This window comes from Haliotis rufescens, unplaced genomic scaffold, assembly GCF_023055435.1.
Source record: "Haliotis rufescens isolate VD_foot unplaced genomic scaffold, xgHalRufe1.0.p SCAF_14, whole genome shotgun sequence".
Classification (NCBI taxonomy): domain Eukaryota; kingdom Metazoa; phylum Mollusca; class Gastropoda; order Lepetellida; family Haliotidae; genus Haliotis; species Haliotis rufescens.
Window position 1 is genome coordinate 36092094 of NW_025963824.1, and position 27368 is coordinate 36119461.

A 27368-nucleotide genomic window follows, 5' to 3' on the forward strand; every position below is an offset into this window, starting at 1 on the left:
ACTTACGTGTGTATGATCCACTCTGTGCGGGTACATGTCAGCGCATACTGTAGATCACCTTTAATGGCAATCTCGGGTTCTGCTTGATATCTGCGGTACACTTCGAACCAGTCCTCTGCCCCCCCCTCCGCCACACCCGTACAGAGAATTGTCTTCCGCATCTCGGGGTACAGCCTGAAACATCAACTATATCATGGAGTGTGTTCCTCATCTCACGTCTGTATGTCATCGTACAGAGAATTGTCTTCCGCAGCTCGGGGTACAGCCTGAAACATCAACTACATCATGGAGTGTGTTCCTCATCTCACGTCTGTATGTCCCCATAAAGAGGATTGTCTTCCGCAGCTCGGGGTACAGCCTGAAACATCAACTATATCATGGAGTGTGTTCCTCATCTCGCATCTGTATGTTTCCGTATAAAGGATTGTCTTCCGCAGCTCGGGGTACAGCCTGAAACATCAACTATATCATGGAGTGTGTTCCTCATCTCACGTCTGTATGTCCCCGTACAGAGAATTGTCTTCCGCATCTCGGGGTACAGCCTGAAACATCAACTATATCATGGAGTGTGTTCCTCATCTCGCATCTGTATGTTTCCGTATAAAGGATTGTCTTCCGCAGCTCGGGGTACAGCCTGAAACATCAACTATATCATGGAGTGTGTTCCTCATCTCGCATCTGTATGTTTCCGTATAAAGGATTGTCTTCCGCAGCTCGGGGTACAGCCTGAAACATCAACTATATCATGGAGTGTGTTCCTCATCTCGCATCTGTATGTTTCCGTATAAAGGATTGTCTTCCGCAGCTCGGGGTACAGCCTGAAACATCAACTATATCATGGAGTGTGTTCCTCATCTCACGTCTGTATGTCCCCGTACAGAGGATTGTCTTCCGCAGCTCGGGGTACAGCCTGAAACATCAACTATATCATGGAGTGTGTTCCTCATCTCACGTCTGTATGTCCCCATAAAGAGGATTGTCTTCCGCAGCTCGGGGTACAGCCTGAAACATCAACTATATCATGGAGTGTGTTCCTCATCTCACGTCTGTATGTCCCCATACAGAGGATTGTCTTCCGCAGCTCGGGGTACAGCCTGAAACATCAACTATATCATGGAGTGTGTTCCTCATCTCACGTCTGTATGTCCCCGTACATAGGATTGTCTTCCGCAGCACGGGGTACAGCCTGAAACATCAACTATATCATGGAAAAATATGAAACTGAACGATTTCTTCTATTCTAGCAGCAATGTTGTCCTACACTGACCAGTCTTTAATACAAGAACTTGCAGAGAGCTTTTTCCATTTACTGCCGTCTGACTTACGGGTATAGAGGTGAGTTTTCTTTCCACTTCTTGAACAGACTTGTCACTTGTGTGATACATTTCCGACTGGAGGCGTCGCACGCTGCCCCCACAATCTCCCGCCGAGCAAACCTGCAGAGAAGCAACAGAGACTTTGCTTTAACATCAGGACCACTGTTACTCCTGTCACACTGAGACACATGTGCTTAATTAGAGGAGTATCCTGGTGAGATTTACTGACTACCAAAAAACATTTGAAACGCTATTGTAAGCTTTAGATTGGTCTAAGTTTGACAAAAAGCTTTGTAAAAGGACAAAATAGCAGTAAAAGTCGGAATACGACAAGCAACCGAAACACGGACTAGCGTTTTACACGAGATTGTTAGAAAAGACACCAGTGTGGGCTTGAACAAGTACAAGAACTGAATGTCACCTTCTCAAATAAGGACTTGTCTTCACTCAGCAGAAGAGCTGAGAGATACTTCTAAAGGACAAGGATTCTCTTCAGACAGCACAAGAGCTGAGAGTTACCTTCTTAAAGACAAGGCTTGTCTTCAATCAACACAAGAGCTGAGTGTTACCTTCTGAAGGACAAGGATTCTCTTCAATCAGTGAGTGAGTGAGTGAGTTTGGTTTTACGCCGCTTTTAGCAATATTCCAGCAATATCACGGCGGGGGACACCAGAAATGGGCTTCACACATTATACCCATGTCGGGATTCGAACCCGGGTCTTCGGCGTGACGAGCGAACGCTTTAACCACTAGGCTACCCGACCGCCCCCTTCAATCAGTAAAAGTGCTGAGAGTTACCTTCTAAAGGACAAGACTTGTTTTCAATCAGCACAAGAGCTGAGAGTTACCTTCTGAAGGACAAGGGTTCTCTTCAATCAGCACAAGAGCTGAGAGTTACCTGCTGAAGGACAAGTGTTCTCTTCAATCAACACAAGAGCTGAGAGTTAACTTCTGAAGGACAAGGGTTCTCTTCAATCAGCACAAGAGCTGAGTGTTACCTTCTGAAGGACAAAGGTTCTCTTCAATCAGCACAAGAGCTGAGAGTTACCTTCTGAAGGACAAAGGTTCTCTTCAATCAGCACAAGAGCTGAGAGTTACCTCCTGAAGGCCAAGGGTTCTCTTCAATCAGCACAAGAGCTGAGTGTTTCCTTCTGAAGGACAAGGGTTCTCTTCAATCAGCACAAGAGCTGAGAGTTACCTTCTGAAGGCCAAGGGTTCTCTTCAATCAGCACAAGAGCTGAGAGTTCCTTCTGAAGGACAAAGTTTCTCTTCAATCAGCACAAGAGCTGAGAGTTACCTTCTGAAGGCCAAGGGTTCTCTTCAATCAGCACAAGAGCTGAGTGTTACCTTCTGAAGGACAAGGGTCTCCTAATCAGCACAAGAGCTGAGTGTTACCTTCTGAAGGCCAAGGGTTCTCTTCAATCAGCACAAGAGCTGAGAGTAACCTTCTGAAGGACAAGGGTTCTCTTCAATCAACACAAGAGCTGAGTGTTTCCTTCTGAAGGACAAAGGTTCTCTTCAATCAGCACAAGAGCTGAGTGTTACCTTCTGAAGGACAAGGGTCTCCTAATCAGCACAAGAGCTGAGTGTTACCTTCTGAAGGACAAAAGTTCTCTTCAATCAGCACAAGAGCTGAGAGTTACCTTCTGAAGGACAAGGGTTCTCTTCAATTAGCACAAGAGCTGAGAGTAACCTTCTAAAGAAAAAGGCTTCTCTTCAATCAGCACAAGAGCTGAGTGTTACCTTCTGAAGGACAAGGGTTCTCTTCAATCAACACAAGAGCTGAGAGTAACCTTCTGAAGGACAAGGCTTGATCAGATCAATCTGAACGAGAGGTAAGATTCTCCTTATATGAGTGTGGTGTCCCAGCCATTCAATTAGCTTAACAATTTCGTTGTTTGTCTGTGGACGCAAATTTAAGGCAGTGCAACAGTAATCCTGCTGATGATGTGCCTGAACACACACGTGAGACGCTTGATACGGAGTACAAACTCTCGAGAGGAAATTGAAACTTGATCGTGGAGCTCATTACTACTCAACAGTATCCAGCTACATCACGTCAGTCAGAAATTAATAGAGGGACGGAAGGACAAGAGGCCGATATTATGAGCAAAACTCAAAGCATTCGGGGTACGATGTTACGCCATCCACCAAGTCACTGAGCCTGACCACCCAATCCAAGTTCGGAAATTCTTACCAATAGCAGTAGAGTGCTAGGGAAATTGTCTATGAATGTACACAGAGTGAGATGTAATGGTTTGTATTTGATTATACTTACGATTCAAGTTGGGAAGCGCCTGTGTCATTCAGACCTACTTTACTAAACGGTGTAGCTGTTATGTTTCGCATAAATGTCTGCAAAACAGAGAAATTTATTTGAATGCAGTTCGCCCTTTTATCGCGATCAAGATATGCACATAAACTTATCACATGTTCACATTTTCACATGTACGTTGTCCAAGAAGACAAATCATAAAAAAAGGCAAAGTTGTTAGAAAAGTTGGAGGTTTGAAAAGTATGAGAGATTATGTCTTTCATCGTCTTTCTCAATTTGAACTTCACCCCAATAAGACATTTCGAACGAAATTTATCTGCAAACTGGGCATATTTACTAATGGCAACTTAATTAAACCCAGACATATATGATATTTGATTTAAACTGTCTCAAAATGCTTCTGCGACCCATCTTCTCCCCACAGTCAGTCATATACATCAGGTATCAGCTAGCTATATCTGCGAACTTTAGTAGTCCTCACCGAAACACTTGCTTCAGCAAGTGTTCACATAGGCTAGTTTCCCTCAAGCAGCAGTCCAGGGGAGGTAATCACCCTACCTGTGTAGCTCATTCGTCTGCAGGACAGCGTCCATATAGGCGAGTTTCCCTCTAGCGGCAGTCCAGGGGAGGTAATCACTCTACCTGTGTGCTCAGTAGTCACTCACCTTAAACCGTCCATACATCTCCGTGTTCTGCAGCATAGCGTCCACATGGGCTAGCTTCCCCCTTGCGGCAGTCCAGGGGAGGTAATCATCTTACCTGTGAAGCTCATTCGTCACTCACCTTAAACCGTCCATACATTTCCGTGTTCTGCAGGAAAGTGTCCACATAGGCTAGTTTCCCCCTAGCGGCAGTCCAGGGGAGGTAATCACTCTACCTGTGTGCTCATTAGTCACTCACCTTAAACCGTCCATACATCTCCGTGTTCTGCAGCATAGTGTCCACATAGGCGAGTTTCCCTCTAGCGGCAGTCCAGGGGAGGTAATCACTCTACCTGTGTGCTCATTAGACACTCACCTTAAACCGTCCATACATCTCCGTGTTCTGCAGCATAGTGTCCACATAGGCGAGTTTCCCTCTAGCGGCAGTCCAGGGGAGGTAATCACCTTACCTGTGTGCTCATTAGTCACTCACCTTAAACCGTCCATACATCTCCGTGTTCTGCAGCATAGTGTCCACATAGGCGAGTTTCCCTCTAGCGGCAGTCCAGGGGAGGTAATCACCTTACCTGTGTGCTCATTAGTCACTCACCTTAAACCGTCCATACATCTCCGTGTTTTGCAGCATAGTGTCCACATAGGCGAGTTTCCCTCTAGCGGCAGTCAAGGGGAGGTAATCACCTTACCTGTGTGGCTCATTAGTCACTCACCTTAAACCGTCCATACATCTCCGTGTTCTTCAGCATAGCGTCCACATGGGCTAGCTTCCCCCATGCGGCAGTCAAGGGGAGGTAATCACCCTACCTGTGTAGCTCATTAGTCACTCACCTTAAACCGTCCATACATCTCCGTGTTCTGCAGCATAGTGTCCACATAGGCGAGTTTCCCTCTAGCGGCAGTCCAGGGGTAGTAATCACTCTCTCTGCTCAGATACTCCACTGTCTGAAGGGCGATATCCTGCTTCAGAAGGCCAGATCTGAAACAAATAGGTGCTACACTGATTGTAATTCTAATTAGCGACAGTGCTGTGATTGCCGTCCCCGAGGTTCCTTAAAAACTAGTACTATGATCATTACTATGAAGTGATTATCATTTTACGAGCAGACACAAGCTTATTATTGTCAATGGACAATGTTTGTCATATTATTTTCACTCGTAATAGAAATGTAACTATTGGACTGCTCCGTTGCCATCTTATAAAACCCTAAACAAGTAGGCTGGACAGACACTAAGCATATCATGACGTCATAATGGTTGATTACGTCACATGCTTTGTCCCAAAATAATTGATCCTGGTCTTACTTGGGTTGGTAAAAGTTGCTGAAAGTCCGACTGCAGTCAGACGATGGGTGTCATTGTCACCTAAAATATGCATTTGTAACTTGTGACCTCGTCTTGGTTACACCAGGACATGTGTCAGCAGCGGGTGTACGGCATTCCGCCTTGGGGTGTACAAGCTTATTCAGCTCGCTACATCTCGTACACCCTGCCAGTGACACGGGCGTCATGATTGCTTCATTCAATAGCTCGTAGCCGTGAAGATCGGGGGTAACATAGGTCTTCAGCAACCAAGAAATGGAAAGAAATGGGCTTCACATATTGTACCCTTGTGGTGCATCGAACCCCAGTCTTCGGCGTGACAGGGGCGGTCGGGTAGCCTAGTGGTTAAAGCGTTCGCTCGTCACGCCGAAGACCCGGGTTCGATTCCCGACATGGGTACAATGTGTGGAGCCCATTTCTGGTGTCCCCTGCTGTGATATTGCTGGAATATTGCTAAAAGCGGCGTAAAACCATACTCACTCACTCACTTCGGCGGGACAAGCTAACGCTTTAACCACAAGGCTACCCCACCGCCCCGTGAAGCGATGAAGAACAATTCAGACGAAATGCCGATGACCCTAGAAGACCTCAGATGAATAGCTTTGATTTCCGGCATACGTACCTTGCCAAGTCCCAGGCATCGTTGATGATCTGTGCCCTATTGGTCCTGTCTATCACCTGGAGGATGATGGTAGTTGATAGACATTATAATAATATAACAGAAGTATGATACTTAGACCAGGTCTAAAACAATGCATTGATACATTTATCAGGACTGCGAGAATCGGTATGCTGAACCCGATACTAGTTGGCAATGCACTTGTACCCAATCATATGAACGAAAACATTTTTGGGAATGTACATACATACATAAAGAAAACAAAAAAAGGTTTTGGTGAGCAATGCAAATGTACATACGTTTATTTGTTTTCTTTCCTTTCTGTCATATAATCCATTAATTGTAAACAATAAACAAACATGTAATCTATGGGAGAGAGGGGTCCAAGTTGTGATAACTTGTGCCCAATCCTTTTCATGAGAATAAAATATGTTTAAACTAAACAAGTAGTTTATACCGCTTACAGCCATATTTAATAAACATCCGGTATATCCATCACACAAACTGCCATTAGGAGAAACCAACCCTGGTCGTTAGAGTAACACACTTTAACCTCTAGGCGACCTTGTCGCATCTTATCAGAGTGAGTGAGTGAGTGAGTTGGGTTTAACGCCGCTTTTAACAGTATTCCAGTTATGTCGCGGCGTGTCAGCTTAATGTGGGAGGAAAGCCCGAAGTGATGCAGGTCTCAGACATTTACCACTTCGGTGAAACCCACGAGAACGGGTATGGTGCTGACAAACCTAGAAACATAATCGGGGCGAACTAGGATTCGAACCCACAATCATAGGTTTCTGGCGTGTCCAAGGGACGCAACTCTGCACAGCGAATCGCGGCGCATGTCATCAGAAGGAGGAACGGCGTACTCTATTCAGTCCGTTTGGCTCCAAATGAGAACTATGAATTGAGAAATAACTCAAAATCGAGAATAGTCTATTAAATGCAAATACGGTACACGGCAATGTCTACTCTGTACCAAACAATATTTGGTGTTTCTTGTTTTTATTCCCATCAATAGAAATAGTTGTTTCAGAAATTATCATGTGTGTACAACTTGGCATCTTGAACATGGGGACACAGCGGTAGGTGGAACAGCTGAGTGGGGGTTAAACAAAAAACAAACAAAAAACAAAGAAACCAAGCTGTGAGAGGGAGTGGTAGGGTTAGGTATGGTGAAGCTCCGCGCATGTTCAATATCAAACTATACAGTTCGTGCATGTGACCAGGAAACATCTGTACTGACCGGGTCCAGCCTTTCTTACCGTGTGGTCAGTCTTCAGCTGATGGATGAGAGCCCTCCAGTTGCTATCCTCGTACTGGACACGGTACAGACCGTACAGACCGATGTTACCGATGATCCAACTGGTCTGGTCAGAGGCCGGAATGGACAGTGATGTAGTGTACTTGTCTGAAGAAGTGAAGGTACAATTTGTGTTGACGCTGTTTATAAAAAGAGAATAACCAACAAGCTACGAGGGATTATAGATTGTCTGTCCCGTGTTAATCCCAAGCCTTTAAAAGGAACTTACAGCATTTATTTACTAGGGACACATACTCCGTAGTTCCGTGTTTCGAGTAGATTATTCTATATAGAACACTTAGTGACATTTAAGACAGGAAATCAGAAAAAACGTATTATATTTCAACCCTACTGAGAACCTATCTGATGGCAAAATGTTGTTCAGATGACGTAAAGATATCAGATTTTGACGTCATCAGAAGGTTATTACACACGATGATGTGACCCTAAAAGGTAATATTGACGTCATTTGGTATGACAAGACCGACCTCAGACGCTCTCTCCACTTGACCATGGAGGCGATCCCGGAAGTGAAGTGAAGAGTCGGAAGTAGACTCCGATACTTAAACGATCGTTCGAGATAATGCGACTTACCTCGGTCACTAAAATGTATCAAACCACGGAAAACTCGGTATATGGTCAAGTTTGTTTGTTGTTAAACGCCGCACGCAGCAATATTCAAGCTATATGACGGCAGTCTGTAAACAATCGAGTCTGGACCAGACAATCCAGTGATTGAAATCATAATCATCGATCCACGCAATACGGTCAAGTTAGCTTCGACTTTCAGTGTATAAGAAATGTTAAGTGCCGAAATTATATAATGTGCCGGCACGGATGATACCATGGCCATGAAGTCATTTTGGGGAGTTTGAGTTAACGGAGTCCGAGTTCTTGAAGGCTTGCCTAAGTGAATGTGTAACTTCCAGGTGCACGTTTTAGATACCTGATTTATCCTCTCTTTTTATCCAGATAATGTCTGCATCAGTCTTGCTGAAACTTCTCTCTAAACTCGTTGTGAAGGTGAAAGGAATGTCCCATTTATAACTGAAAAATATTTCAAATTAAAAATATATACACTTTTCAAAAAATAGAAACGCACAGGTAGTATGTAGTTCATTGAACCCGACTACACAAAACATCCGGTATGTAAATAGGATATATGTTATTGGAAAATGTTGGTGGCCTGATATTCGACAAACGGTGCGTCAAAACACAGCCATCGTCGATTTGCAATGTCTTAAACGGCAGGGCAAAATGTACGTGCAAGTTATTGCATTCGTAAATCGTGGCAGTGACTATAAAAAGGCAAGCATAAGCCAATAACTTGCCATCACATTTTTCGAGTTCGAAAATCCCGAGACTCAGCGCTGCCGATCGGAACATCGCCATAAGACGTTTCCAAAGAAAAGACAGTTCAATTCTACTGAAGACCGTCCGAGAACCGGCCGACCGAGAGTTACCACCCCTGCACAGGATCGCTACGTTCGACTGCTGCACCTACAGCATCGCAATGACACAGCTACGGAGACTGCAGGACGCATCCCTGGTTTGAGACGGATATCGGACCAGACTGTCAGTAACCATCTTCGCGAGGCTGGAATTCGACTAAGAAGACCAGCTATCGTCCCTGTTTTGCAACAGATCCATCGACAGCGACGCGTGCGTTGGTGCCATAACTTACAGCCTTCGAATTTGAAAAACTGGAGACGAGTGTGGTTTAGTGATGAATCACGATTTCCTCTTCACCGGCGAGATGGAAGTAACCTGTTTATCGTCGTCGAAACGAGCGTTTTGCCCCACATTGTGTACGTGAATTTGACAATTTCGGTGGCGGTAGTGTCATGGTGTGGGTGGCCATATCCTACACCACGAGATCTGACTTGGTTGTGGTTCGGGGATATTTGACAGCAAATCGCTACATGAATCAAATTCTTCAACCTCGCCTTCCTCCAATCATTGACCGCCAGAGTGGGCTGTTTCAACAGGACAACGCTCCACCACACACAGCTCGTGTCAGGATAGACTACCTTCATAATGCCAACATCGATGTCTTGCCCTGGCCGTCGAGATCTCCAGATCTGAACCCAATCGAACACCTCTGGCATGAACTCGATCGACGTGTACGTCAACGTCAGAACACGCCGCAGACACTCCCACAACTGGCCAACGCGTTACAAGCAGAATGGCGCAGAATTCCGCAGGACAGAATTCGTAAACTTATCCAGTCAGTGCCGAGGAGATTCTGAGCCGTGATTGCTGCCCGGGCGGTGGGACGAGATACTGTGTTCAGCGCAAAGTTGTGGCCTTATGTGACATGACAATGAACAGTTTTCAATGCCTTTGTACAACGACAACATGTGACTATCAAACTCTAAAATTTCATATTTGTATCTATGATATTAAATAAAATCGGCTTTATTTGGTACAATAAATGTACTGAAAATCTACATGTGCGTGTCTTTTTTTGAAGAGTGTACATGATTCCTTCCTTCATTCTCGGGTCACGGGTGGCCAAGTCGTCAAAGGCGACGCGACTCGCTGTGCAGAGTTGCGTCTCTTGGGCACGCCAGAAACCTATGATTGTGGGTTCGAATCCCGGTTCGTCCCAATTATGTTTCTATGTTTGTCAGCACCATACCCGTCCTCGTGGGTTTCACCAAAGTGGTAAACGTCTGAGACCTGCATCACTTCGGACTTTCCTCCCACATTAAGCTGACACGCTGTGAAAAACTTGAATACTGTTAAAATCGGCGTTTAACCCAACTCACGCACTCACTCCTTCATTCTCACTATATTTTTTTATCTAAACGTCGGATTATACGAGGGAATTGGCAATTGTAAGTTGTTACAATCATTTGGTTACATACAGCTTGGTTGAAAACGACAGGGGCGTCTGTAGGCCTTGTAGATAGCCACGCAGAAAACACGGGTTGAATTCTCCATTTGGAAACACATTTTCGAACTTTTTACTGTTTCCCGTTGTGATATATCTGGAATTATAGCTCTATATAATAGCTCTACCTGGTGTTAAAGTCGCACACTCACTGCTGAGCACACAGAGGCATGATCCCTATTCGTCCTCTTATGTGATCGCGATGCATAACTTCATCTGGTTTAGTTTTGAGTTGGGGAGGGGTTCGGTTTGGTGGACGATCGGTAAAACTCAAAAAAGTAATTTGGTGTTTATCATCCACTGTCCAATAGTGATGATACCAGGATTTCGCGAAACAACTCATGTGTTGTCCGGCTTCGCCTTCCAGAGTAAAAATATGTTTTGAGGCAAAGGCGAATATAACATATTTAACATAAATCCACTCCACCAACATTTTTGTCAATAACCCACTTAAAAATATGACTTGAGAGGACGTGTCCAAAACACCCACTCACTCACTTTGTTTGTTTGTTTGTTTGCTGCTCAACGCCACAGTCAGCAATATTCTAGCTATATGACGGCGGTCTGTATATCATAGAGTCTGGACCAGACAATCCAGTTACTGACATCATGAGCATCGATCCACGCAATTGGGATACGACGACATGCATCAACCAAGTCAGCGAGTCTGACCACCCGATCCCGTTAGTCGCTCTTACGACAAGCATGGTCGCCTTTTATGGCAAGCATGGGTTGCTGAAGACGTATTCTACCCCGGATCACTCATGTGACTCACTGATCATATTAAATCATGAACGTACTGGAAGACGACCGTGTCCAGACGAGTAAAACAACATCTGACTCACTCACTCACTCACTCGATGAGACACATATTTAATGATGAACGTACTGGAAGGGGGACGGGTAGGTACCAGGATCCGCTGCTGATGGGTCCAGCAGGAACCGATTTTGCTTCAGCTGCAGCTGGCTGCTCCCCGCCCTGGACACGCTGACCACGGGGTAGTTCATCTGCAGCGTCCACGTCTTCATCGTGTCCACCACGTCTACAGTCTTTTTCTCTGACTTTGCTTGCTATATCAAGAAAGTCGGACTGATTAAGATTATTTAAAAACTCAGGGTTGGGCGGTGCTCTTAATATCAATATCTGGTTAGTCTGGTTCCCCGATAACGTACAGGCCGCCATAATATATAGATACTTCGAAGGAGCCACAATTCTATGTTCACAGTTGCCTCCCTCTGGCTTACCAAAACAGTAAATTTGAGAAAGAATTTGTGGATGTCAACTTTTTAATCATGAGGTGATGAATGAGTAAGCCTATACTCCGAAACGTTGTGTCCCTTATAATAAAGAAGTTGACATCCATAAATTCTGTAATGTGTATCATTTCTAAATGCCATTCAGAGCTTTCCATCAAAGTAACGAGGACAGACTGATATTACCGTAGTGTCACTCACTCACTCACTCACTCACTCACTCACTCACTCACTTACTCACCCAACCACCCACCCACTCAATCACCCACCCACCCACCCACCCACCCACCCACTCACTCACTCACTCACTCACTCACTCACTCACTCACTCAATAATCACTGGTACTCACGTAGTCTAGCGCTGCCCACAGGTCGTTGTGGTCCGCATTGGAGTACTTCCGGTTCTCCAAGTATCTCTGTTAACAACAATATGTCCACCTCAAACACAAACCCAATGCCATGATGCTATAAGTATCTCTGTTAACAACAATATGTCCACCTCAAACACAAACCGCATGCCATGATGCTATAAGTATCTCTGTTAACAACAATATGTCCACCTCAAACAAGCACCGCATGCCATGATGCTATAAGTATCTCTGTTAACAACAATATGTCCACCTCAAACAAGCACCGCATGCCATGATGCTATAAGTATCTTTGTTAACAACAATATGTCCACCTCAAACACGCACCGCATGCCATGATGCTATAAGTATCTTTGTTAACAACAATATGTCCACCTCAAACACGCACCGCATGCCATGATGCTATAAGTATCTCTGTTAACAACAATATGTCCACCTCAAACACAAACCCCATGCCATGATGCTATAAGTATCTCTGTTAACAACAATATGTCCACCTCAAACAAGCACCGCATGCCATGATGCTATAATTATCTCTATTAACAACAATATGTCCACCTCAAACACGCACCGCATGCCATGATGCTATAAGTATCTTTGTTAACAACAATATGTCTACCTCAAACACGCACCGCATGCCATGATGCTATAAGTATCTCTGTTAACAACAATATGTCCACCTCAAACACGCACCGCATGCCATGATGCTATAAGTATCTTTGTTAACAACAATATGTCCACCTCAAACACGCACCGCATGCCATGATGCTATAAGTATCTCTGTTAACAACAATATGTCCACCTCAAACACAAACCCCATGCCATGATGCTATAAGTATCTCTATTAACAACAATATGTCCACCTCAAACAAACCCAATGCCATGATGCTATAAGTATCTCTATTAACAACAATATGTCCACCTCAAACAAACCCAATGCCATGATGCTATAAGTATCTCTATTAACAACAATATGTCCACCTCAAACAAACCCAATGCCATGATGCTATAAGTATCTCTATTAACAACAATATGTCCACCTCAAACACAAACCCCATGCCATGATGCTATAAGTATCTCTATTAACAACAATATGTCCACCTCAAACAAACCCAATGCCATGATGCTATAAGTATCTCTATTAACAACAATATGTCCACCTCAAACAAACCCAATGCCATGATGCTATAAGTATCTCTATTAACAACAATATGTCCACCTCAAACAAACCCAATGCCATGATGCTATAAGTATCTCTATTAACAACAATATGTCCACCTCAAACACAAACCCCATGCCATGATGCTATAAGTATCTCTATTAACAACAATATGTCCACCTCAAACAAACCCAATGCCATGATGCTATAAGTATCTCTATTAACAACAATATGTCCACCTCAAACAAACCCAATGCCATGATGCTATAAGTATCTCTATTAACAACAATATCTCCACCTCAAACACGCACCGCATGCCATGATGCTATAAGTATCTCTGTTAACAACAGTAAGAAGAAATTTTCAGTAAAAAGCTCTGATTCATTTTATCATGCCCAATTCATTTCGGAATGTTTCAAACTCTCTGTCATGAGAGATGGTTAATATTTTGGTCATCTGACATGCAGCGAGTCGTCGTTCATCCATAGTCATATTTTCCGTAAGTGGTTGGTTGCAGTTGGAGGTCTTCCTGATCTTGTATAATCTTTAAGGGTCTCTATCCACATCGTCGACGCCGCTTCCAACCTCCTAACAGTGACAAAGAAGGGTGCACCATCGCCTACAGTTGACACCGTGTCCGCATGGATCGCGGATGGATGGAATTGGCACTTCAGTTGGAGACACCTGATGATAGCGTAGAAGTCTATTTTGTCCAACTTATAATGTCCAACTAAAAATACCTTGACTCTTGGATGCCTGCAGAAATATGCTGTTTGTTGTGTATTCTGTTTATATGCAGCGGGTGAGCATGGCAAGTATTGTATTCACACTTCACACATGCGAGCTGTCAGTGATGTACTCCACACCATTCGTAGGAGGCTAAGAACTTTCCAGTAGACTTTCGAATATTTCTGATTTATGTGGCTTTTTCAAATCATGAATTATTGCTATTGAACGAGGCATATTTTGTTATTGACACGTATACATTCATACTTCAGTACTGTTACTAGATATATGTTACTTACGGATAAACCTTTCTGAAACGTGCTTTCGCCAATGAAAAACCTCAGCATTCTTAACACCGTCCCTCCCTGAAATTAAATCCAACACGTCAACGCTCAATTATCTCCCGAAATAGTCATCTTTAAATACACAAATTATATTATGTTAATATAACTATGACGTCATGATGTATCCGGATAAATAGTTCTGGGGGAGAAGGAATGACAACGTTGGCAGCACTGTTCCAGAACATTTAACACACGACACTGTTGTATTCCACTGGAACCTGGCTTCAATAAAATACAAAGGATTTCACAAAGGAGAAGAAGAGAATAAGCAAACACAAACAATTAAGTTTATAATAACCAACCACAATATGTATATAAAAGTAACTACTCTCCATGGCAACTGTCAAGCAGATAGGAGTTAATCGTAAAAGATATGAAATCGCCGAAATTAGAAAGTTGTGACATTTGATATACATGGTATGTAATGCTGATGCATAAAGACCAAGAACCAATAAGTTGTCGACCGGTCTCAAGGGGGCCAATGGTTGACGTACACCCTGTGAGTCTGTGACAACACACACACACGCGCGCGCACACACACACGCGCACGCACACACACGCACGCACGCGCGCGCGCACACACACACATACATTAACGCGACGTTAAAACCCATTTTACCTTAATCCTAAATAATATATGGCAATAAATGTATATATATTTATAATGTAATTCATTTTCTCACGTTCAACGCGGTTATATACTAGACTTATGTTCACAACAAACATCTACAAAGGAAGAAATACTCCAACCTTGTTATAGGATATGTCGTCAAATATTTCGTTGATTTCGTCGACGGTTTTGACATCAACATAGACCGGATGTGACGTCACTAAGCCATCCTCGGTGAAAAGTGGGAACATCTCTTCCACCACGAACTGCTCAAACTGAAAACAAGCATCAGGATGTTACTGTGTGCCATGGCCTCATCATCGGGGCACGTCCCCTTGGGCTACACAAGTTGTTTTGTGCACCGTATCAAATACTAGTATACTTTAAGGTTACCAAGAAGGTTAATTACATTATAATGTTATGCTTCTGTGCAAAGAATTCTCAAAGACTCGTGCAATCAAATATACTGAAAGGTTACTAAGAGATTAATTACATTATAACGTTATGCTTCTGTGCAAAGAATTCACAAATACTCGTGCAATCAAATATACTGAAGGTTACTAAGAAGGTTAATTACATTATAATGTTATGCTTCTGTGCAAAGAATTCACAAATACTCGTGCAATCAAATATACTGAAAGGTTATTCAAGAAGGTTAATTACATTATAATGTTTTGCTTCTGTGCAAAGAATTCACAAATACTCGTGCAATCAAATATACTGAAAGGTTACTAAGAAGGTTAATTACATTATAATGTTATGCTTCTGTGCAAAGAATTCACAAATACTCGTGCAATCAAATATACTGAAAGGTTACTAAGAAGGTTAATTACATTATAACGTTATGCTTCTGTGCAAAGAATTCACAAATACTCGTGCAATCAAATATACTGAAAGGTTATTCAAGAAGGTTAATTACATTATAATGTTATGCTTCTGTGCAAAGAATTCACAATACTCGTGCAATCAAATATACTGAAAGGTTACTAAGAAGGTTAATTACATTATAACGTTATGCTTCTGTGCAAAGAATTCACAAATACTCGTGCAATCAAATATACTGAAAGGTTACTAAGAAGGTTAATTACGTTATAATATTATGCTTCTGTGCAAAGAATTCAGAAAATACTCGTGCAATCAAATATACTGAAAGGTTACCAAAACGGTTCATAACATTGACATGTAAAGCTTGTTTGTAAAATATGTCATTAAATGTGAAATGTACACGAAATACGGCTTTTCCATTGGACGAGAGATCAGTCACATGACCGCGAAATTGACGTTCATAGGTGTAGGAAAGACACAAGCTCCGACGTTCATACAGTTTGGCCCTAACTCTATGAGTGAGTGAGTGAGTGAGTGAGTGAGTGAGTGAGTATGGTTTTAAGCCGCTTTTAGCAATATTCCAGCAATATCACGGCGGGGGACACCAGAAATGGGCTTCACACATTGTACCCATGTCAGGAATCGAACCCGGGTCTTCGGCGTGACGAACGAACGCTTTAACCACCAGGCTACCCGACCGCCCCCTCACTCTATGAAGGTTCATACTCCAATGAACTCACACAAAGTAAAAGTCAAGTCTTTAGTATTCTCAGTCAGTTCCAGTGCCTATTCTACTTAATCGTCCACCCCGGAATCCGTGGTTACATTTTGAAGGAATAACGATATTGAATATGTTCCCGGTATATATTTTAAAGGAACATCTTTTGTAATATAATATGGAATCGTCAGTGGTTTGGGGGAAAAACCTCAACCTCCGCACATCTTGACAAATTCAACTCTACCGAGCCACTGTAAAGCTATTGCTACTCAACAACCTATCACTTACCATGTTAAATTGTGGCTCTACAAGATCGGACCCCATATATTCGACGAACGTGGCGAAACCCTCATTCAACCATAGGTCGTCCCACCATTTCGGCGTCACCAGGTTCCCGAACCACTGAAAGTGAATGGGATTAGTTTTACGCCACCATCAGCAGATTCCAGCAATGTCATGGCGGACCCCAGAAGAGTGTGCGTCAGCAATTGTACCCATGTGGAGATTCGAGCCTGAAATTCACCGTGTCTCACCACATCGCTGACAGTAACAGTGACAATAGGCACACCGAGTGAGTGAGTAGTGGGTTGCAGCGTGCCAGCTCGAGCAGGTAGAGCCCCAAGTGATGTAGGTCATGGACGTTTACCTCTGTCGTGAAACCCATCACGTGGGCATGGTGCAACGGCCATAATCAGTGTGAATTGGGGATTTGAACCCTTTCGAATAAAGGTATCTTAATAAGCCAACTATTATAAACCATTGAAGGAATTACGAGGAATTGCTATAACTATTATAAATCATTGAAGGAATTACAATGAATTGGTATAACTATAATAAATCATTGACTGAATTATGAGGAATTGATTACCAGTGATTTATCCCCTGATTAGACACCTGAAGATATCTTATAAGTCTTTGTTAATAAGGCATATATTGATATAAGTTGTGGACACGGTAATCAAGTGACAAAGCAGACAGAAAATGCCCGTAATGCAATTACAACATCCAAGGCGGAAGCAGGAATAATGGACGCCAGCTCGATCACTGAAACATCGCACTCTTGTGGCGTATTTTTTTGTTTTTGGGATATCATTTTTGATCTTCAGTTTCAAAATTTATTTTGGTAAAGTATTTGTCTATAAGTATGCTCTGAAGTATTAATAAGGCATACAAGTTACTGTGTTGAGTTTAGTTGCCCTTTAAGGTGGGCATTTTAGTGAAGCAACTGTGGCGCATTGACCAAGGGTCATCTTGTCGTGGGTCGAATCCCCCTGTGAAGATCCTAACGTGCTCTCAGGTTGACCAGTGTCTTAGACGGCCGATGTCTTTACCACACTGGGCTCGCATTTAGTTTATATTTGACGATATCAACATTTCTTGTCAGGATAAAATCAACAGTATTTACCTTAGGTAATCGACATTAGACGATCGACATTCCTTCACGAAATCGACAGTAAGTAATGTGGTGAAATCAGTTGTGTTTTACGTGACAAAATCTTCTTTACCTGATGTGCCAGTTCATGAGCAATGGCCACCAAGACCTGTTGTTTAGCATAGTTGTTGGTGACGCCGTCCTTGTACAACAGCAGACTCTCCCTATAGGTGATCATGCCCCAGTTCTCCATGGCTCCCATAGCAAAGTCGGGGATAGCGATCATATCTGAAAATATTATCAAATTATACCGTCCATCGTTTGTGAGTTTAGTGTGGGAATACTGTAGGTCCGTCAATGCACTTGAGATTTAATCAGAGCAATGTTAAACAGTCAGACACCTTACCTTAGGTAAGGGTAATGTGTGATTCTTTGTTTAGGTAAGGGGAATGTGTGATACCTTGTTTGGGTAAGGGGAGTGTGTGATACCTTCTTCGGGTGAGGAGAGTGTGTGATACCTTGTTGAGGTCAGGGAAATGTGTGATTCTTTGTTTAGGTAAGGGGAATGTGTGATTTCTCGTTCAGGTAAGGGAAATGTGTGATTCCTTGTTTAGCTAAGGGGAATGTGTGATTCTTTGTTTAGGTAAGGGAAATGTGTGATTTCTCGTTCAGGTTAGGGAAATGTGTGATTCCTTGTTTAAGTAAGGGGAATGTGTGATTCCTTGTTAAGGTCAGGGAAATGTGTGATACTTTGTTTAAGTAAGGGGAATGTGTGATTCTTTGTTTAGGTAAGGGGAATGTGTGATACGTTGTTTAGGTAAGGGGAATGTGTGATACCTTGTTTCGGTAAGGGAAGAATGTGATTCCTTGTTTATGTAAGGGGAATGTGTGATACCTTGTATAGGTAAGGGGAATGTGTGATACCTTGTTTAGATAAGGGGAATGTGTGATACCTTGTTTCGGTAAGGGAAGAATGTGATTCCTTGTTTAGGTAAGGGGAATGTGTGATACGTTGTTTAGGTAAGGGGAATGTGTGATACCTTGTATAGGTAGGGGGAATGTGTGATACCTTGTTTAGATAAGGGGAATGTGTGATACCTTGTTTAGATAAGGGGAATGTGTGATACCTTGTTTCGGTAAGGGGAACGTGTGGTTGAAGTATGTCTCGTAGTGTGAGATGACCTTCGTCCCCACTTGCAGGGCGTAGTCCAGCTGAGATAGGGCGTTCTTCCTCGCCCATACACGATACTGAAACAAATAGGAAGTATGTATCCGGGTATTATCCCTGTGTACTTAATTAAAAAATATATCGATACATTATTTGAGATATTTCATTTCTGGCGTAAGATATTTGACTTTCGACTTGAGACATTCGATGTTTGACGTGATATGTTTGATTTCCCCAGTGACATATTTAATTTCTGACGTGATTTGACGTCCTAATAAATAGTTTGAGTGCATGATATGGTGATCCTTCTCACATCAAACAAAACAATGCATTGCGCTATGTCACCGATCCCACTGTGGTAGAGTGTGTGTGTGTGTGTGTGTGTGCGTGCGTGCGTGCGCGCGCGTGTGTGTGCGTGTGTGTGTGTTTCTGTGGGCAGCATGGAGGGGTTATACAATGCATGTGTGTGTGTGTGTGTGCGTGCGTGCGTGTTTGTGTGTGCATGCGTGCATGTGTGTGTATGGGCAGCATGTAGGGGTTATACGATGCATGTGTGTGTGTATGTGTGTGTGTGTGCGTGTGTGTGCATGCGTGTGTTTGTGTGTGTGTGTGTGCGTGCGTGCGCGTGTGTCTGGGCAGCATGTAGAGGTTATACGATGCATGTGTGTGTATATATGTGTGTTTGTGTGTGTGTGCGTGTGTGTATGGGCAGCATGTAGGGGTTATACGATGCATGTGTGTGTGTATGTGTGTTTGTGTGCGTGCGTGTGTGTATGTGTGTGCATGCGTGCATGTGTGTGTATGGGCAGCATGTAGGGGTTATACGATGCATGTGTGTGTGTTTGTGCGTGTGTGCGTGTGTGTGTGTGTGCATGCGTGCATGTGTGTGTATGGGCAGCATGTAGGGGTTATACGATGCATGTGTGTGTGTGTTTGTGCGGGTGTGCGTGTGTGCGCGCGCGTTTGTGTGTGCGTGCGTGTGTATGGGCAGCATGTAGGGGTTATACGATGCATGTGGGTGTGATAAACAATATATATTTCATTATAGAAAATACATAAAGCAGGATATATTGAATAAATAATACATTACTATTACAGTATTCGCCGATTACACAACATGAATTCATAGTTGTTATGCAATTTATACCTGTAAACCACGAGATGTTGTTCCGTTAATAAATCCAAAATCCGAAACAACAAACGCCACGAGATATGTCGACATGAGGGGCGTGGTCTGGTAGATGTCGGCTTGGTAACCGCCTTGCCTTCAAGAAAACACACATAATCAAACCTAATCAAACACATAATTTTTTGCAGGAAGCATTCAAGACATGCGTGTTTTAGGAGTAAGTGATTCCGACAGTCATAACGGTTTAACGCAATGTTTTAACAGTATTACGGCGGTCGACTCCGAAAATGGCCATGGGCATATGATAATTTATGAGGAATCGAACCCAGACTATTTGGCTACACTACCGACAATATCTGGAGGTTCACGACACAAACAAGGTGGAGATGTGACAGCTGCTCTGGGAGAAACAACAACTGAGTTGGTGACTAGATCACTCAATGTCACTCAGGAATCATGTTTGCGTGTTTGTTTGTTTGTTTGTTTGTTGTTTAACGCCGCACTCAACAATATTCTAGCTATATGGCTACGGTCTGTAAGGAGTCCGGACCAGACAGTCCAGTCATTGACATTGTGAGAATCGATCAACGCATTTGGGATGGGATGATATGCATCAACCAAGTCAGCGAGCCTGCCCACCTGATCCCGTTAGTCGCCTCTTTCGGCAAGCATGTGTTGCTGAAGACCTATTCTACACTGGATTGTTAGGTGTATTATTGGTTCATGGGGAATAATGACTTCTATAATACGGACCAGTGAAGATTCCCATGCTACTGACACGAGATGATAAAATAAATTCGGGGTGTCAAACTCATCAGTGTTTGCGTGTCACCGTTCTCTTGTGTACATGACACAGACCAACATATGACATACATCCTTATGTTGCCCAATGGATAATGTGCAGCATCAGACTTTCATATCAGCAAAGTAGGGGATAGTGGGGATCAATCTGATCTATATGGTATTGGCAAACTGAAATGATATGATCATATCTGCTTGGGAGTAGGTGATCAGATATAATGCGTTCAAATGGTTGGTGTGATGAGATGATAGCTCACTAGGTCGTTAAAGATGTCTGTTGTCAAATTTGAAATTTGTATTTTGCAGGCAACTTATATCTTATAAACCACTTCTGGTGGCCAGATATGTACGGACTCGTCCAGACATGCTTTCGATGAGTCGACCAATGTCAGCTTACAATTAACTCATGTTGTTCTTCTCAACAGTGATAGCAACACCGACTTCATTGATTTAAGTAGGTTGATTTTGACGTTGACGTACAAATCTGCCAATTATGTCCCAGACGTGTTCAGTAAGGGAAAAGTCAAAGTCATGGCTGGTCATGGCATGTCATAGATGTTTGCTGTTGGAGGAATTAGGTCACAATCCTGGCACGATGAACACATTCATTATTATCTTGATAAGATGAGATGGAACCTTGTGCAAATGGCACCACGAGTAGTGCAATGGTGTTGTCCCAAATTACTGACCTGTGACTCTGCATGGACAAGATAGAGCGCAGTTCCTTCTGTCATTGTGATACCACCCCATACACTTATTGACCCGCCCCAACAGCGATCATGCCATACGTCGTTAACGTCTTGAAAACGTTCATCAGGACGTCTCCAAACTCGATCGCCTCTGTCATAGAAGTCGGGGATTAACCTCGATTCGTCTGTAAACATAACGTTAGCCCAACGTCGATGTTCCAAGTGCTACACCAAATTCCCTACACCACTGGGAAAGACGTCAAAAGACGTACAGTAAGTAGTGCGATGAAACGTGGACCTCGTGTACGCAAAAAACCACCTATGCAGACGATTTCGCACCGCCTGGGCATGTACTCTTACACAAGTTGCCTGTTGCAACCAATCTCTTATCTGAGTGGCAGTTTGTAACCGATGTCTTAATGCCATTGCTCTGACTAATCTAGGCTGGAGTTGTTGCCCTTAGGTGACAAGGGCGGCGTCGATCGTCGACGTTATGTGTTTATCTGCTGATGACACATGTAGAAACATGAAGCGTGTGGGTTAAAATTATTTAACCAGTGCCCACCCGCAACATGCCAATGGCACGTAAACGTTCAGCACCGTGCCAACCTCGCATAATCAATGTTGTTGCTTCCTTAACGATTAGACCCGTGAAGATCCGGGGTAGAATAGGTCTTCAGCAACCCATGCTTGCTGTAAAAGGCGACTGTGCTTGTCGTAAGAGGCGACTAACGGGATCGGGTGGTCAGGCTCGCTGACTTGGTTGATGCATGTCATCGTATCCCAATTGCGTGGATCGATGCTCATAATGTCAATCACTGGATTGTGTGGTCCAGACTCGATTATTTATAAACCGCCGTCATTTAGCTGGAATATTGCTGAGTGCGGCGTTAAACAACGAACCAACCAATCAACATTAATGATAAAAGGTGATTAATAAAGTGCCTTTGAGCATTTGGTTCCAAGAAAACAATATGCGTCTGTTCACGACGGAGTCTGAGTGACAATGGTAAATCTGGCATATCACCCCTGTCACGTGCTGTCACGGCCGAAGTCACGTGCTTCATGATTGTCACAATGCTGTATTCGGGAGCTTGATATCTTCGGAAATGTTTTTGGCACAGACATCACTTACTGCCATTGCCTGGCATGGGTATATGTTCCTATAGTTTCACCTATAACACGTCTCCTAGCTTCTTTGCACAGCATATGTCATAATAAACAGGGTTTAATATCGGTATTCAAGGACATTGGCTTATTGTCATCCAAGTTAGTCCAAGAATATTTTTGATGCCCAATCGGAATTTTGTAAAATCATGAAAATGCTCATGATGCAGATGATGTCTGTTTGACATCTTGAGACACCCTGGTCACGTGGCCACCTTGTAGGTATGTGCTGTGAGTAAACCCATGTATATAAGTCAGTCCGAACTCTACCTGTCTTCCGTTCGATTAATCGGCATGTTTGACGTCGATGAGAAGCCCTTCTTCCTGACAAGTACAATGTTAAACGTCGCCTTCAGGGCCGGCTCGTCGAAACAAGGAAATGCCTTTCGTGCATCGGAGGACTCGAACTGGGTCGTCGCAAGATACCTGCAGTGAGCAAATATACACCGTTGCTATTACACGATTCAGCTAAATCGCGCTGGTTTAACTTCCCGACAGGATTTGGCACACAGAAGACACAGACGACCATATTCCGGCGAGTGAATGAATACAACTTGGTAGCGTAAGGGATCTGTATAAAGTACATTTTTTGTGCATATTGATTTGAAGATTCCAGGACATGAAATAAGAAATTGACGTTTCAGCGATTTGCTCCATGGAATTTTATGTCGAAGCCGTTGCATGAACATACGAATCATGTCATCTTTTATTTTGTTTCCTAAAATTACTATAACTTATAGTAGTATCAGATGGGATATATGGATTTAGCGTCTCGTTGTTGTTAATAAACACATATACCCTGAGTGAGAATGCCACATCGAATTGATCTGGCCGACATGTTTAAAACCGCCGTTGTTAAACAATTAAGATCAATTGAAAATTCATAGAAAACAGATGTTCGATTAATCGGAGGTTAACTTTTAATGACTCGTTAATATAACAATGCAAGAGAATAACCAGCCTAGATTTTCTGCCGAAACAGATTCCATTTGTCGTAAATGGCAAAATAGCTGTTGAAATTATATGAATGTACCACTGAAACTCAGTAACAACGTTCATCTTTTTGCTTCCTTGTGGTGTGCAAGATATTTATTGTCGCCGCTCAGAAATACTTCGTGGCGGGGTAAAAGGGAGTTTTTTCTTCAAAAATAAATTTGTATTATTTTATCAAGATCATGTGAACCAATCAGACCTCAACAGTGAGTGAGTGAGTTTGGTTTAACGCCGCTTTTAGCAATATTCCAACAATATCATGGGTGTGTGACACCAGAAATAGGCTTCACAAATTGTACCCATGTCGGGAATCGAATCCGGGTCTTCGGCGTGACGAGCGAACGTTTTAACGACTTCGCTCAACATTCTGAAACGGAGGTGATATAAATTGTTTTCCAAACTTAATATCAGGGTGTTCAGACTAACTCGACGTAGGTATAAATAAATAATTGTCCAAGGCTATATGACGTCACTTACACCGAGGTGTTTCCGTTTTTGTAAGAGCTGAGATAGAACCCGGCAAGATCATCTCGTAGTGGCCCAGTGAAGTTCATCTTCAGGTGATACAGTCCGTCTTTCTTGAGTTCCTCATTCACGTGGATCGTCAAGAACTGGTTACCTTTGTTTTGCTCGTGTGACACGTATCGGACTGCAGGTACACCCCCAACATCCGGTCCGAATTCGATTGAACCGGAAGTGATGTTGAGCTTGTTGATGTGAAGAGTAACATCGCTGGTTGGTTGAAGACATCTGATGTGTATCGTGACAGAACCCTCAAATGTGAAGCTGGCCGGGTCCCCCTCGTACATGTTCGGTTTCATTTCAAGGTCGTAGGATAGGGGCTTGACGTTTGTAGGGAGGAATATGTCTTCAGAGGTTGTACGCTGTTCCTTCTGATTGTGGTCCTCTGTTGAACATAAAGAGCAAGGTACATATTTGTCATTTGGGAAATACTCACATCCTTTAATGTAGAATTAACGTTGTAAATGTAACGTTGTTATTTTGAAATTGGAACCGGTTCCTTGATTCAAATCAACTGTGCCAATCAGAAAAGGTTTTGATTCGAATCTTCTGATTAAGTAAATCAATATCGAGAATATTCAAAAGTGATTGCAGAATGGGAAATATACACCGTTAACGTTATTCCACACTAGATTAGTCTGTTAAACATAAGGGTTACCTGGGGATTGCTCTGGACTGTACTTCACCAGCAGTACTGTACTGGCACTTTGACCAGGAGTAAAGACTACACAATCGCGTGTTTTTCTAATGCATTAACGTCCCCATGTCGCAAAGTTCAAATCAGCCCCTTACGATAAATCAGACGTATTAGACTACGTTAATCATTTGAGGAATTTGTTGAAGACATTTGTTAGTTTTATTTCTGTTTCATTGTTTCATATTCATCTATTCGGATCCATATTAGGATCATACTGAGACTCCCCATTTACCAGGACGTAGAATTTCCAGTGATTGTGCCCGGATTACAGAATCATGGGTAAGTAGTCATATCTCTTTAATAACGTGTGGACGTTACCAACAACAATCGTCCTGAAAAACAAAGGTGCCCATACTGACTAGGTTTGCAGTTATTACACCTTCAAGGAGTCCGAACTAACGAGGTGTACTGTAATCACTTCAAGGTGTCCGTACTAACGAGGTGTACTGTAATTAAACCTTCAAGTAGTAGCTAATGGAGAATGTACATACTGTAATAACCCAGGTCCGTCAGCCATTGTTTGATGATGGGATAGTTCTTCTTCATCCATTTTATGTTGGCCTTAGTCTGACTTATCGCCTGCGTGAAGGCCGTTACGCCAATGCCAAGGTCAGCAGTGGAATTGACGAAGGCCTCTAACTGTCAGAACGAGAAAAATATCACAATCAGATTAAGTTGGTACTGTCTCAAGCTGTTGTTGGAGCCAGTAAGTGGATGTGATACATCTTACCTCTTTGAGGTGGAACTCTGTGTTGAATGTGCCTGTTGCAGAGAGGATCATCTTAGCGAAGTAGTAGAAACTGGCGCTGTAGCTAAAGGGTCAAGAGTGAGTGAGTGAGTGAGTGAGTATATGTGTATGCTGCTTGAAGCAATATTCAGGCCATCATGGCGGTGGACATTATTACATGGGCGGAGGGTCAAGAATATCAGTACTGACATAAGTCACTTAATGATGCTATATATACAATAGCATCACCGTTTACTGTATGCCACTTCCGGCTATATATACAATAACATCATTGTATACTGTATGCCACTTCCGGCTATATATACAATAACATCGTTTTATACTATATGCCACTTCCGGCTAAATATACAATAACATCATTGTATACTGTATCCCACTTCCGGCTATATATACAATAACATCATTGTATACTGTATGCCACTGCCGGCTATATATACAATAACATCATTGTATACTGTATGCCACTTCCGGGTATATACACAACAACATCACTGTATACTGTATGTCACTCCCGGCTATATATACAATAACATCATTGTATACTGTATGCCACTTCCGGCTATATATACAATAACATCGTTTTATACTATATGCCACTTCCGGCTAAATATACAATAACATCATTGTATACTGTATCCCACTTCCGGCTATATATACATTAACATCATTGTATACTGTATGTCACTGCCGGCTATATATACAATAACATCATTGTATACTGTATGCCCCTTCCGGGTATATACACAACAACATCACTGTATACTGTATGTCACTTCCGGCTATATATACAATAACATCATTTTATACTATATGTCACTTCCGGCTATATATACAATAACATTATTGTATACTGTATGCCACTTCCGGCTATATATACAACAACATCACTGTGTACTGTTTGTCACTTCCGGCTATATATACAATAGTGAGTGAATATTGCTTAACGCCGCATCAGCAATTTTGCAGCTATTCGCGGCGACTATATATACAATAACATCACTGTATACTGTATGTCACTTCCGGCTATATATACAACAACATCACTGTATACTGTATGTCACTGCCTCCTGGAAATAATAGAATTTGGGCCAGATAAAGCAGTGACAGATAATATGAGCAAAGCCTTCTCTCCAAATTTATCACCTCTTACGACAAGTATTGTGGTCCCTTTTAACCCTGGGGGACATAATATACTATATATTGTATGTCATTCCGGCTATATATACAACAACATCACTGTGTACTGTTTGTCACTTCCGGCAATATATACAATAACATCACTGTATACTGTATGTCACTTCCGGCTATATATACATTAACATCATTGTATACTGTACGTCACTTCCGGCTATATATACAATACCATCATTGTATACCGATGTCACTTCCGGCTATATATACAACATCATCACTGTATACTGTATGTCACTTCCGGCTATATATACAACAACATTACTGTATACTGTATGTCACTTCCGGCTATATATACAACATCACTGTATACTGTATGTCACTTCCGGCTATATATACAATAACATCAGTGTATATTGTATGTCACTTCCGGCTATATATACAACAACATTGCTGTATACTGTATGTCACTTCCGGCTATATATAAAACAACATCACTATATACTGTATGCCATTCCGGCTATATATACAACAACATCACTGTGTACCGTATGTAACTTCC

The 27368-nt window shown here is 42.6% G+C and overlaps 1 protein-coding gene across 4 annotated transcripts in view; it reads right to left on the reverse strand.

Annotated features, from left to right (window-relative positions):
- Positions 1–27368, reverse strand: part of LOC124113176 (aminopeptidase N-like) — an 81201-nt gene that overhangs the window by 4723 nt on the left and 49110 nt on the right. The window contains exons 20-38 of one of the 4 annotated variants that reach the window (XM_048395371.1): positions 25658–25739; positions 25419–25566; positions 24186–24615; positions 22986–23141; positions 20077–20194; positions 18889–19009; positions 17895–18049; positions 16678–16791; positions 14987–15121; positions 14192–14257; positions 11990–12055; positions 11275–11456; positions 8436–8536; positions 7452–7597; positions 6193–6248; positions 5079–5226; positions 3595–3671; positions 1326–1436; positions 7–174 (exon numbers count right to left, since the gene is read on the reverse strand). In XM_048395371.1, coding sequence (XP_048251328.1) covers positions 7–174; positions 1326–1436; positions 3595–3671; positions 5079–5226; positions 6193–6248; positions 7452–7597; positions 8436–8536; positions 11275–11456; positions 11990–12055; positions 14192–14257; positions 14987–15121; positions 16678–16791; positions 17895–18049; positions 18889–19009; positions 20077–20194; positions 22986–23141; positions 24186–24615; positions 25419–25566; positions 25658–25739 — 2580 coding nt within the window. The other 3 variants (XM_048395373.1, XM_048395374.1, XM_048395372.1) reach the window with 3 other exon arrangements.